The sequence below is a fragment of the Patiria miniata genome, unplaced genomic scaffold (genome assembly GCF_015706575.1).
Source record: "Patiria miniata isolate m_02_andy unplaced genomic scaffold, ASM1570657v1 HiC_scaffold_1, whole genome shotgun sequence".
NCBI lineage: Eukaryota > Metazoa > Echinodermata > Asteroidea > Valvatida > Asterinidae > Patiria > Patiria miniata.
In genome coordinates, this window is record NW_024037047.1 from 13,075,012 (window position 1) to 13,088,914 (window position 13,903).

General features: G+C 39.5%; 1 protein-coding gene and 1 long non-coding RNA gene across 2 annotated transcripts; one reads left to right on the forward strand and one right to left on the reverse strand.

Moving 5' to 3' along the window:
* Window positions 1-244: 244 nt before the first annotated feature.
* On the reverse strand, window positions 245-7,034 carry LOC119723524. The gene is made up of 5 exons (XM_038194231.1): window positions 6,638-7,034; window positions 3,657-3,934; window positions 2,022-2,101; window positions 1,243-1,302; window positions 245-853 (listed from the first exon to the last, which is right to left on the reverse strand). The coding sequence occupies exons 1-5, from the start codon at window positions 6,668-6,670 to the stop codon at window positions 516-518; spliced, it is 789 nt and encodes a 262-aa protein (XP_038050159.1). The 5' UTR covers window positions 6,671-7,034; the 3' UTR covers window positions 245-515.
* Window positions 7,035-9,546: 2,512 nt separating this feature from the next.
* Window positions 9,547-12,215, forward strand: LOC119735165. The gene is made up of 4 exons (XR_005272183.1): window positions 9,547-9,612; window positions 10,173-10,243; window positions 10,695-10,890; window positions 12,159-12,215. It is a non-coding gene; the product is annotated as an uncharacterized LOC119735165 (long non-coding RNA).
* The last annotated feature ends 1,688 nt before the right edge of the window (window positions 12,216-13,903 follow it).

The window sequence follows — 13,903 nt, forward strand, 5'->3', positions numbered from 1 at the left end:
CCCTTTTTTAGTAATGCAGAGCAGGGGCGGATCCAGATTTTTTTGCGGGGGGGGGGGGGGGGGGTGGGGTTTCGCACTTTAAAAGGGGTCGTTGTTCAAAACCGACGATAATTAACACTTTTATCACACAATAGTGTATATACATGTATATCCCCTAGAGAAATCCGGCCCTGTCCGTATTTTTGTGCAAAGGCGGACAGTATTACCAGTAACAAAAAATGGGTGTCAGACGGGGGGGGGGGGGGGGGATTCATGAATTTCTATAGAAAAAAAGACAAGCTGGGGCAGGGGGGTTGAACACACCCCCCCCCCCCCGTATCCGCGCCTGCAGATTGCAAAACCTGGAATAACAAAAAATAAAATGCTTCCTTCAATTATGACCGGTGGGAGAGCAGCAAGAGAATAAGATATTTTTGGTCAAGATATCTTATACACAATACATTATAACACAAATGTCTTAAAATAAGATTCATTCCATTTTAATCTAAACTTTGCATAGACAACTGGGAGGCAGTTCAATACAGGGAAGGTGTTCCCCACATGGAAAGTCTGTGCCAATGATTACACAGGCAACATTCGTACTGAAAAGTACCAAAAGCGCCTTTGGTCACAAACTTCCCAGATGATTCTAAAGAATTTATGAATGCCAACCAGTGTTCAGCTGATATCAAATGTTTTTTTAAATAAAACCGGGATACATGTTGGTTCCCATCGAACGTCTGTACTGCAGGCAATCTTTCTCTCACGATTACTAAATTATCCAAAGCCATTTCAACCTGGATAAGTTTAACCTTTGGATATAGATTCGTCGTCCCTGGTTCCGTGTCCTCGTCGAAGGGCAAGGAATCACAACCTGAAAAAGTGTCAAAATACATGTACGAGTACTTTTAATTCCGCTTTGTCACCAGTACTTGAAATTGTAAAGGAAAAACAATCAAAAGTCAGTTAAAGATGACTTTTATCACTGACTCTTGATAATTCTTTTCAAAAATCCGGGAAGAGGAAAACATGCATATTCGTTAATTAATGGTGACCAGATCATCACAGATTTAAATACACATGAAAAACACGAACACGAAAGTATTCCTTTTAATAATGCATATTCAACGCCTGATGGGCCCATGTATGACGATCATCTGATACAATTGTACATTAAATAAATATTAAAAATGAAATGGAAAAGTCAACCTATGACTTAGTGTAATCACTCAGTAAGTAAAAACATAGGGAAATAGTAAATACCTGAACTACATAGAGAGTCTTTGCTCGATGGATGTTCCACTACAGCAGGGCAGTCATCACCTGAATAAAATAAAAGAAAAATGCATGTCAAATACAGGAGAACAGTTGTTCCTTTCCACAGTTGAAGTTCGGAAACGTGAAGACAATATGTCGAAAATTGCTTGTAGAAAAGAGAAATTGCTTGTTATTGATTGTTTACACACTTGCCAACCTTTCAAAATTAAAGTGGACTTTTCAGCCTCTGTGAATACATTTCTTAAATTGTCATTTTGAGGACAAAAACTACCAATTTTAATTCTTGGAAGCCAGAAAGACTCTCATTAATGCTACTAAAAAAATATTTAAAAAATGTATAAACATTCTATATTTAAGAAAAAGAGGTTTAAGTATTCATGAACATGCAAATTTTAACCTCTGTATAATACATGTATAGGCCTGCACGCATACATTTTACTTGTTACAAGCAAAACTAACCAAAAAATGTGACAGAAATTGACTTCAAGTAATCTCCGCCGTTTTGAAATGGGTCCATGACATCAAATGGGTATTTCCATGACGAATGGGAACAAGTTCTGAAAACTGGACATGTTTGCGGATGGATATTAGGGGGTTCTCCAAAAGACTGAATTGTTGGTTAGAAAATTTATTACAAAACTATCCTGCAATGTTTAAAAACATACTAATCAAATTTTACGTGTCATATCTTTTGGATCTAGATGTCATCAATGGCCATGAAATTAAACACAATTTAACACACAAAAACTCTATCGAGCCCGTACCTTCCGCATAGTGGGTAGGAGAATAATTAGACCGCTGCAGCACCAGTGAGCAAGCTGGATCATCTTCTTCGGACTCCAGCCTAAACAAATAAACAAAAAAGAATATTTCAGCAAAGAGAAAAACAATAAAACTCTTTGGTGATAACCGTTTAGACCAGTAAGAATTGGCGTCATCGTCATTGTCGTCACCGTCACTGTCAAAATCATTGCCATCATTACCAAAACACAAAATGGCTAAACTGCCCCCAAACTGCTCTCATTGTCTAGGCATTGTCATAATAATAAATACATAAAAACGATTTTCCCAACGAATATCATTATAGTGTTGCAAAAAAGGAGGGTGGTGTTGGGTCACGCCCATCCACATCCGAGGTGTTAACCCCCGACACTTTTTCTCCCCATCTCAACCAAAACCATTTCTCAAATAGTGGAGATATAAATAACCCTTTTATTGCAGTACTATTGTATGAATGCGCCTGCTGAAAATGAGGCCAACTATATAGTGCCCCCATGCAATAAATACCGGTAACGAAAATTGCAAAACCTTGCAAAGAAAACAATCCTTCTATAGTGACTGCCGTCTGGTGTGTATTAAAACCCAGCGAAAGGACCACCTTGCCCCCCCCCCCCCCCCTCGCGACGCTCATGGAAAGGACGTGTGCGATCATTATTTTAGTGAAGTTCAAATCCACAGTTTGTATAGCGTTAAAGAATTTAAGATCTTCAAGATGCTAAGATGTTCTTTTTTAATTACCGTTCGTCATCATTTTTGTGTCAAAGGTTTACCCGCATAAATCTTTTAGAATTGGGCTGGTGAAACTATTTTGTTCCCTACATGATTCCAGAAATATTTTCACACCAGAAAAACAAATGGGGAAAAGTATGTAAACCCTTAAATCTGACATCTATCATTGGGGTTTGTCTGCAAATAAGTTTGTCTGGCTCTTAATTATAATCAGCAAAGAGGGTTAATTTAATATAACATCAGTTCGAGTATCGTGATAAACTATCTCATTTTAATGTAGGCTAATAAAGGTAAAAAACTTGCTCCATATAGGTTTCGCGGGTGTGTTTTTGAAGCTGATATGCTCTACTATACTGCCCATATTGGAATCTGACTAACTTATTGAGAGCCTCTATTATACCCCGGCTAATCATTGTTCCCACTTCGGCATCATTAATATTGGGTCAAGGTCATTTTTAAGTCTTTTATAAGAGCTTAAAAATTACATTTCCCCAGGGAGATAATGTTAATTCTTACTGGCCTAGTTGATGGGTTTGTGGGACACCGTCCAGATATATCTAAGTGCTCGTTTATAATTATGTTCAGTGCGATGGAAAACTGCACGCAAAACAAAACTAAGCGAAGCAAAATATGGTTAGGAAAAATAAACAAAAAACAAAATGTCAAAACAACAAACACAGCGAAAACAAAAGAACTATAGAAAAAGACAAAATGTCCTCTCTCCGAAAGACAATCTACAACAAAAACACATAAAAGAAGAAAAAACCACAGTAACAGAATCCAATCTTCTGTCAACATGGTACGCATTGATAAAGGTGCTAGATGCAGTGTGAGAACATCGACAGCATGTAAATAATGCCCAAGGGTCTATCTAACCCTTTCCAACTTACTTTTGTCTATATTGCTGTCGTGTCATTTGATGCATGTTTCGCAGATGCTTTGCCAAATTGCAATAAAAAACATTATTGCGAATACACCCATCTAGTAGACATCTTTCTTGTCTTCTCAATAATCGGTGTCGACGAGCTTTGACAGCTGAACACTGAGGGAGGCTGTCATGTTCGGATCTGCTGAGTTGATGCTGCCTCACCAGATGGCGATCGAGTCTGACGGTCACCTTCCCATACTGTGGACAGCCCTCCACACGGCATTCAGCGTTAGCTCCGAGCTGCAAAGGGGAAAGGATTTACATTTCATAATCCGTTACGGAATATTAACCGCAATAACATCTGCAACGAATAAAATGCGTTTTTAATACGATTTTTCCCTATTGATAAATGTTCCCACACTATGTGCCGACCCTTCTGCCATCGCCATAATCCCCTTTGCTTTCTTTTCAAAACAATTCAGAAAGATTTTCTTTTGTTGAGAAAAAAAACCGGAAGTAATCTAAGATTCAGTACAGGATTGACGACAACAGGGACAGGCGGGGGGGGGGGATTAAGGGGTGGGGGTGTGATGTACCTCAAATAGTTCGTAAATACTGCCCTCTCCATTCAAATGCCCTATTTATAGCAGCGCTTACCCCCCCCCCCACCACCCCCACCCTCCACCCCCCCCACCAATGTAAACAAAATTCATGCCCTTTGTGTTCCAGCGGTCTTTACGGTTTTTTTTCTTTTAATTTTGCGCATGGATTGCCCTGAAAAGCGCCATATAAATATTGGTTTGAACAGCGCCCCCATTGACAGATGGTACCAGCCCCCCCCCCCCCCCCCCCCCCCCCCACACACACACACCCACCCCACACACACACCCACCCACACCAGACTTATTTTACGGAGGCCCAGTGCAGTGTCCGCTCCGGAGAAAAAAGACGCGTTTGCATTTCAGCACGAATGTAGTTTATTTACGCTTTAGAGTTACATGTACACTCATCCTTTGTATAGCGATAGAAATTAAGACGTCCCGCCTTTCTTAGACTCCTATTTTACGTGATCTTTCGTAATATACCCCAAGGTGTGCAAACGAACGTGGAAACTATATTGAAAATAGACGTCTCAGAAAGAGGACTTTTTTTATTGTTTTAAACTTAAGAGGGTAATTGTGCTTCAGAAGCGTAAACAAACTTCAACTACAGTCTAAATGTGAAGATAAAAATTTAACAAATTTCAAAAATTATCGGAAAGGCCTACATGTTCCAAGTGTGGCCTTTATTTACAGAGGTAGTCCAGCAAATCGGCCACATTTACGGGGCTAACACAATGCATGATGATAATGTAGTCTCCAAGTTCCAAGCGACTCAAACATGTCGAAGTAGGTAGCACACCACTCAGCATTTCGGCGACTATAGCTCATGCATTTACTGCCCAAGCATCCACGGTTAACAAAATTCATGATTAAGCCTATGGTCTATGTCTACAGCTGAGAAAAACCATGTGTTTTCTAATTTTATAGTCCTAGTAATATGCAAGTTGCGGCATTGACAGGATTTTCATACAGGGTCATAGCCCAATAAATGTGGCCTATTTACTGGACTGCCTCCGTAAACATAGGCCACACATCACATGTACAAAAACGTGTCACACTTTGCCAAATTTTGATTTTCACATTTAGGCTTAGTTTGTGGGAATTTTTTGCTTTAGAAGCATACTCACCCTCTTTATAGGTTAGTCAGAAAATGCTGCCTTTTTCAGATGTCTAATTTTTGTGAAATTTCATGTTGAAATTTTGATACGCAAACGTGTAAAAATGAATCTGGAAATTTTACGAAAAATATACATCTGAAAAAGGCAGCACTTTCTGATTAGCCTATAAAGAGGGTGAGTATGCTTCTTAAGCAAAAAAAAACCCTACAAACTAAGCCTAAATGCGAAAATCAAAATTTGGCAAAGTGCGACACGTTTTTGTACATGTGGATGTGTTGAATCCCGGGACATACCGTTATTTCGTTTTACCGTTATGCATTTCCTCACAACAAAAACAGTAAACAAACCATTGACCGTTTTGTCGCTTTACAGTTTTGTAAAACGGTCAAACGGTATTACAGTTTTACACAAATAACTTTGAAAAACAGCAAAACGGTCAGTATTGAATACAGACATTTTTTTATTTCAGTGTCATAGTGAACAGTCCGTGGTGCATTTTGTGGTGCTGGGCAAGGGGGATGGAGGGGGACCATGCTTTACATGAAAAAGTGTTACCTCGGCATAATGCGTGGTGTGATTCCTGGCGTGACCCTGACCCCATTCTCACGCGATTCAGTTGGTGGGGCTTAAGAGTTGCAAGCAAAAATGGCGCTGGAAAATTTCAAGGGGGGACATTACCTTTTACAATGGATACAGGATGGTAATACGTTTGAAGAAGTTGCAGATATTTGAAGGAAATTGGAGTTCGGCACGGCTTTTTAATAGCCAGTTCGAAAACTATGTCGCGAGAACAAAATGTGAGGAGGGTAATTTGGGTCCCAGGCAATGACTCGATCCCATGAGGACGCATTAACATTCCTAGGTGCATTGCTAAATTGCCGAACCTAAATACAAAAAATGGTCGACAGGACTATTGACCGTTTTTCATTGTCATGTTCTTGTAAAACAACATTCTGAAATGAAGCAACTAACCGTTTATCGCTTTCAACAATCAAGAAAAACAACAAAAAGGTCAATGTTTTTTTGTGACCTAATACCGTTTGACCGTTTTACAAAACTGTAAAACGAAAAAACGGTCAACGGTGCGTTTACTGTTTTTGTTTTTGAGGAAATCCAAAACGGTAAAACGAAATAACGGTATGTCCCGGGATTGTGTGGCCTATGTTTACGGAGGCAGTCCAGTAAATAGGCCACATTAATGGGGCTAACAGGGTCAATGACATAAGTAAGCCTAAAAGCAACTCTCCCTAAATATTAGAATTAGTAAATAAATAAGCACAGACCTTTACACAACCAGCTCTTCGCCTTGTTTTCATTCCGTTGTTCTGACCTTTCTCGGTAAATGATTTGCACGCAACATATATACGCTTTGGGTCCAAGATGGCTACTGTGCATGCACTCACATCGAAGGGCCAGGCCAGCGTGACGTACGGCCGGGGTAGGTGTCGGGCCACGTATGCGACGCCGCTCCGCCCAGCCGAACCGGGATCACGGTGCCCGTGACAAATGAAGCCACGAACACCATTGGTTCATACACGGAAAAAAGTCATGCATAATACATGAAATCTCCGCAAAGGAAGTTGTATGGTAATATGATAAAACATTATAGTACGTGTTACGATGCTATAACACATCACGATAATACCATCTAACAATCGTACCACCATGATGGTAGTATCATACAGATACGATGTGAATCGGGTGGTTTCGATGTTCTGTAGAGAGGTTTCGATTAAGGTTAGCACTTTCTCGCAATGAGAAAATTGCTGCTGATTACCATCCCTCTTGAAGGTAGGTGTGTCGGTGAGTTTCTTCTTCTTGCAAGCAGATTGGACTTTTGAGTCTATAGAGTTTGTCAGAGCCTGGATGGCTTGCAAGATTTCTTGATTGCCGCCAACGGGCTGAGGTTTTATATCGCTCTGTGACATGACGCATAAGCAGGAGCTGTATTGGCAGTCACTAAGTCTGGTGTAGCAGGGTGTGTCGCTTGACTGGGAATGAATGCTTAGAACTAAAACAGCTCTATATAAAGGAGATTAGGTGAACATTCTTGATTGCATAACCTGAAGTAAGCGCTGCAACGAGCCAATTAGCATATCGTACAACAAACGAAACGAAATTCCACATAACGTCAACGAATAGGGTCATTAAAGACACATTTGTTTAATCTGTAACTACCTTGTCAGGCCTGGCCCGCGTGTGCTTGTCTCAGAAAGCCCCTGCACTCCTCGGTCTCCCTTTGATTGTTTCCCTGCAATTCTTTCGCTGGGCTCTCTTGTCTGAGCGCCTTGGCCTGGGCCTGGCAGTGGTTTCGGTTCCATTTGGTTTTCCATTTTTTTATCCTTGTCATTGTTGTATTTTTGGGTCATTTTCTGAGCGCTTTGTAACCCTAGGAAAAGGCGCTTTATAAATGTTATTATTATTATTTATTATTAATACCTTATTCTGCAGTCCCCAGGGAGAACTCATGTCCAACTGATTTGATGCTTGCATTTTCTCCATATCATCAACAGAAATTGGGCTTTTGCGTCTCACGAATCCTTTAACTTCAAGTTTCAATTTCACGAGCATGGCTTTGAATACCCTTTCCTAGATAGCACGCTGACGTCGGCCCGACGTCGTGTTCAGTCGGGGATCAGTCGGCAAAGTCGGTAAATGGTCGCGGTCGGCCAAAGGCAGTCGCAATGAGGTCGTACCAAGGTCCCTGAAACGGACGCTGGGCTCTAACCGTCTTGCCGACGTTGGTGGGAATGCAGTTCATCGACACGCCCCAACAAAACGGCCAGCCGACGTAGTCTATCGTTCTTCTGGCCGACGTCATATTATTCAGATTCTCACCGACGTCGGCGGGATGATTTATAGCCGACGCGTCCAATCAGTTACGTCAGACCGTAGTCCCGGCACAGTCCTACAGCCAACGTCGAGTTGTTACCGTTTTGCCGACGTTGGTGGGAAACCGGCTAACCGTTAGGACTTATAGAAGCCGTTCCGCCGACGTCGGCTATCGTTTTTCAGGCCGACGTCATATTAGATTCCTGCCTAATGATTTACAGCCGACGCGTCCAATCAATTTCGTCGAACCGTAGTCCTAGCACGGTCCTCCCTACTGGAAACGGCCTATTCAAATTAATTGATTTTTGAATTGGAATGAGTTGGAATGAATTGGCTCCAACAAATGGTACTCAAATTGGTGTCAACTGGTATGTTTGTCCTCCCGTTTATTTTTCCCCATCAATTGAAAATTTCACTTGGGACTCAATTGGTTTCAGTTGGCATGTTTTTTCTCCCGTCTATTTTCTCCAATCAATTGGAAATTTAATTCGACTCAATTGGCTTCAATTTGTATGTTGTTCCTCCCGTCCATTTCACCCATCAATTGGAAATTTCATTTGGGATTCAAATTTGTTTCAATTGGTATATTTTTCCCAACACTGTATGAACAAGTTATTCATATGGGCTCACAAATTAGTCCAAAATCCGTTAGTCACATATTTATTAGTCAAAAATTAGTCTAATTTTTGTCAAAAGATATTGAAATTGTTCCGTTTCCCAAGTAAATGTCTTTGATAAAAACATGTACAATATAATAACGTGTATTTCTGTGTTATTTCAAAAGTATTTTCAACCATTGATCACTAGTTTACGAAATCCTGTTAGTGTTGGTGCCACCACTTTTATTTTTTCCAGAGCAGTCTCTAGAGCCAGTTTTTTTTCAGAGCATTAATGTTTCTTTCCAGACAAGTTATATTTTCCCAGAGCAGTCATTTTTTACAGAGCAATTTTTTTCCCCAGAGCAGTTTGTTTTCCAGAGTTTGTTTTCCAAAGCTGGAGAGCATCTTTTTCACAGGGCAGTGATTGTTTTTGGCAGGGCAATTTTGTTTCTTCCCAGAGCAGTTATTAATTATTTTTCGAGAGCATTTTTTTCGAGTTTTTATTTAAATAGTTCATATTTTTATTTGAATTTCTTTTCGGAAAATTTTTCGAACTTGAATGACTAGAGATCAGTGATCGCCATATCGGAATCCGTCTAGTCAAAGATTCTTGCGATACTCTCACGCATGCGCATTGTGACAATGTGAGGGGCGAGGATAGTTTGATCCCAGACCTGGCAATTATTCCCGATGCCCACGCGTCATAGCGCCATGGGAACCAGACCAGTGCGCGGACCATTCAAAACTCGTTGTGCCGCCATCTTGTTTGTTGGTGTACCGATGTTTTCGTCATGTTCTTGGAACAAGAATCAGCTTTTTCAACCTACGTAAGTCTTTATCTTTTGTCCATTTCCAAACAAAACAGGACTGTTCATGCAGTGAAAACACTTAAGTCCTCGATGTTCTTCTGTACCGTCGAAATGTGTGAAATATGGTCATGCAAAGGTCACGTTTCTTTGCAGGTTTCGTCAGCCAGCGGCGGCTGCGGTTTAACATGTTATTTACGCAGTCACGAAGCCCAGGTCATGCCGGTTGGACTCCGTTGCGTGTACACAACGGAGTCCAACCTGGGCTAGCAGTCAGTGAGTCACAACGGAGGCCAACCTGGGCTAGCAGTCATGGTAGTCTGCCTACGTACGTTTGATTTATTTGCCTCGGTGGCTACAGTCCTGTCAGTTGTCCTGATTTGAAAAAAAAAAAAAAAAAAACAAATGTATTTCCTGTCTTGCAAATCACGAGTTAGGGCCTATTCTTCATTTAATTTGGGCATTAAATGATTGGGGCGACTTGGTTTTGTCCATTACTAACATGACTAACATAAGTAACAATCGAAACTTTGCGGATTTAAGAGGGCTTTCGAAAAAAAGATCAAAATCTTCATTTTCAGGTGAGACTCGAAGATGTCGAACTCAACCACCGAGCCTAAACAGATCTGCGAAGAAAACGATGACGCCGAATGTATGTAGATAAATAATAGTGTATATAATGATTACCTTTGAAACGCTGAGCATGAGATGTCTACCGTAAAAAAATGCTTTTACATGCTTATATATGCATTTATATGTCAATTGAATCGTAATTCGGGTATATAAAGGGTCACTTACAACAATATTCCTTTATTTTCAATATTTAATTATAAATAGCTATATAATTATTATATACAGTGACGTAAATTTAGGATTTTTTTGGAAAATGGAAAGGTGAAAATTCTATAACTAAATGAACTCCTGTGACATATTTGCATTTTATAAAATTTAATCAAAATATGTAATCCGTTGAGTTAAAAAAAATTCCAGAAATATCCATGTGTTAGTAGCAGCCCATAGCCGTAGCTCCGATTTCAATGTTGCATCCTTACTTTTTCTCATGCTGCTCTGAATCAATTTACTCACATTCTTTTTATTACCAGAAGAAAGAATCTAAGCCTTCCATTTTAAAGTTCAAGAGACAATCCTGCGCTGATTTGTCTCCATTGGAATGGCTCTTTCTTGTCCTGTCTATCTTCGCTTTTGGATGTGCAGCGGCTCTTACAATGCTTATGTTTGCAGAAGAAAAACCGGATTCGCCAAATTTTGTATTGGCAATCGTTTTGGGTATCATAGCAGGTTAGTGAGACTTCAATTTCTATAAATTTAGACAGATGCCATTTTTTAAAGTGTGTTTATGCCATTTACTTGAAAGGCTTTTGGCTGCGTCACTCTTTACATAAATTGCATTTACCATCAGAAGATATCCGAACCGTTCAATTTTGGTTTATTCTTTCTAAAGGACATCTATTAAAAGATTAGCTTCAGATTTGGACATTTGCATAGAATGGGATTATTGAGCTGGGTGTCCGTATTTATCACAATTTGTAATCAAAGTTTGTCCATGCTTTACAGATGCTTAATTTTAAGTGTGACCTTGTCTCATTTGCGTCATGTCAACTGACAGCGCAGAGTATGCAATCGTTCCTGGCCCATACAAAACCAGAAGCCACAATACCAGTAACACTGCCTTTAAAGTTAATTATTGAAATGAATTATATATGTTCCATAATTGCCAAACAATCATACAATGCACAGACGACCATAAGCAATGAGAAAGTTTAGACAAATTCCGGGTTTTTTTAAAGTGTATTTTATGCCTTTTACTCTGAAGAATGTTGGCTGCGTCACCTTTTACCGGAATTGCAGTTACCATCAGAAGATATCTGAACTGTTAAAATTTGGTTTATTCCTACTAAAGGGCATCTATTAAAAGAGAAGCTTCAGATTTGGCCATCTGCATAGAATGGGATTATTGAGCTGGGTGTCGGTATTTATCGCAATTTGTAATCAAAGTTTGTCAACGCTTTACAGATGCTAAACTTTAAGTGTGACTTTGTCTTATATGCATCATGTCAACCGACAGCACAGAGTTTGCAACCGTACCCGGCCCGTACAAAACCAAAATCAACAACACCAGAAACATGCCATTTTTAATTTATATATTGTTTTGAAATTAATCATTGAAATGAATAATACCCCCCCCCCCAATCGCTAAGAACTCATGGAATCCAAAGACGATGATAAGCAATGAATAATATTCACTAAAGATAAGCATTTTAAACCTACATTCATGACATTGAAGGAACCAAGTGCATTTTTTTTTCAGGTACATATTTAAGGAAAAGGTGACATCTTGAGTGATTTCCCAAAAATATAATTTACATGAACATACAACTTAGCATTTGTAACTTTAAAAACGTTTTTTTTTTTTTTTTTGACTTATATTATTGATACAATGATCACGAACAAAAAATCCACGGGTAAAAATACAATCAATTCAGCGTTCAAAAAAGTTGCAAGTGAGTGATGTGACATCCCTTAAGGTCTTTCCTTTTTTTTTGCAGAAGAAAAACCGGATTCACCAAATTTTGTATTGGCAATCGTTTTGGGTATCATAGCAGGTTAGTGAGACTTCAATTTCTATAAATTTAGACAAATGCAATGTTTTTTAAGTGTGTTTATGCCATTTACTTGAAAGGCTTTTGGCTGCGTCACCTTTTACATAAATTGCATTTACCATCGGAAGATATCTGAACCTTTCATTTTTGGTTTATTCTTTCTAAAGGACATCTATTAAAAGAGAAGCTTCAGATTTGGGCATTTGCATAGAATGCGATTATTGAGCTGGGTGTCGATATTTATCACAATTTGTAATCAAAGTTTGTCCATGCTTTACAGATGCTTAATTTTAAGTGTGACCTTGTCTCATTTGCGTCATGTCAACTGACAGCGCAGAGTTTGCAACCGTACCTGGCCCGTACAAAACCAGAAGCCACAATACCAGCAACCCTGTCTTTTAAAGTCAATCATTAAAATAGATTATATATTTTCCCTAATTGCCAACAGCTCATACAATGCACAGACGACCATACGCAATGAATAATAATAATATTGAAGTTAATCTTTTTAAATTCTGTATACTGGCATTGTTGCAAGCAAGTGGATTTTCCCAGATAAATCGTATAAGGAAAAGGGCAATTTTAAGTGTTTTGTTTCATTTGGATTATTTACATAATCATGTAATTCATAATTTATATAAATTAAATCCTTTTTTTTTTATTAAATTATTTTTTAAATAATTATTTTGTTGTAAAATAATTTCGGACAAAAACATCTACTGACAACAATCAATTTGGCATTCTAAAAAAAACCCGATCAATTTCAAACACTGTGAAATATATTTCGTCCCTTGTCTGTAGTGTTCCTTCTGGTGTATTCTGTGCACGGTGTGTTTTGGAGGATGCCTTACAGCCTTCTGCTACATTGTTTGTGTAACGTGGTTCTGGTTGCCTATTGCATAGTGTATAACACACTGCCGGATGATAAGGAATCGATACTGAAAGGAGAACATATGCCGAATGGAGATCAAAAGTCTAAGATCGTAAGTAAAATTTGTCCATACAGAGATAAGGTGTTTTTTTATATCTTCTCATTCATATTTCATTGTCAGGTTTTTGTCAGTAGTCAGTTTCTATGTGGTTTATTAAAATAATTCTGTTTTTAGTAATCCCCTTTTGCTGTTTCGCAAGTTTTGCAGCATTGCCAATGTAAACTATCAAAACAATGTTCACTATTTATAAACGGGCAATTAGAATCTGCACCCGTCCACGCCCATGGAATCATACAGCACCACTCTTCGTTCCACTGCACATATTAATTGTCTTTCAGATATTAACAAACTTCACACATGGATTTTCATGTATAAGCATGTTAACTACCTGGGATGTGGTTAAACTCACCCAGGCACAATTACCCCCTCACCGGCAAAGAGAGTACAGCTGGGGGTGACCGACCGATGCCATCTTGCCTGACTGCAATTAATTTGCCGCGAAGCGCGGCCACTGCGTGTACATTGTACAAATCCCCTGGTGTACGTGCGTCACACACAAGGAACGGTGCCCGTCAACCAGCGAAATGTCCCGCCCATTGGACGTCGTTGCTAGGTAAAAGGGCGCCCTTTTTCGTCAACACGTTCGGCGTGTGGAATGTTCGAAAAGTGCAAGATAAATGTCAACAACCCGGAACGAAAACAGCCATCGTCGCTCGCGTGCTCGCCCAAAAGGTGTCGATTTTGACGCACTTTGCGAGA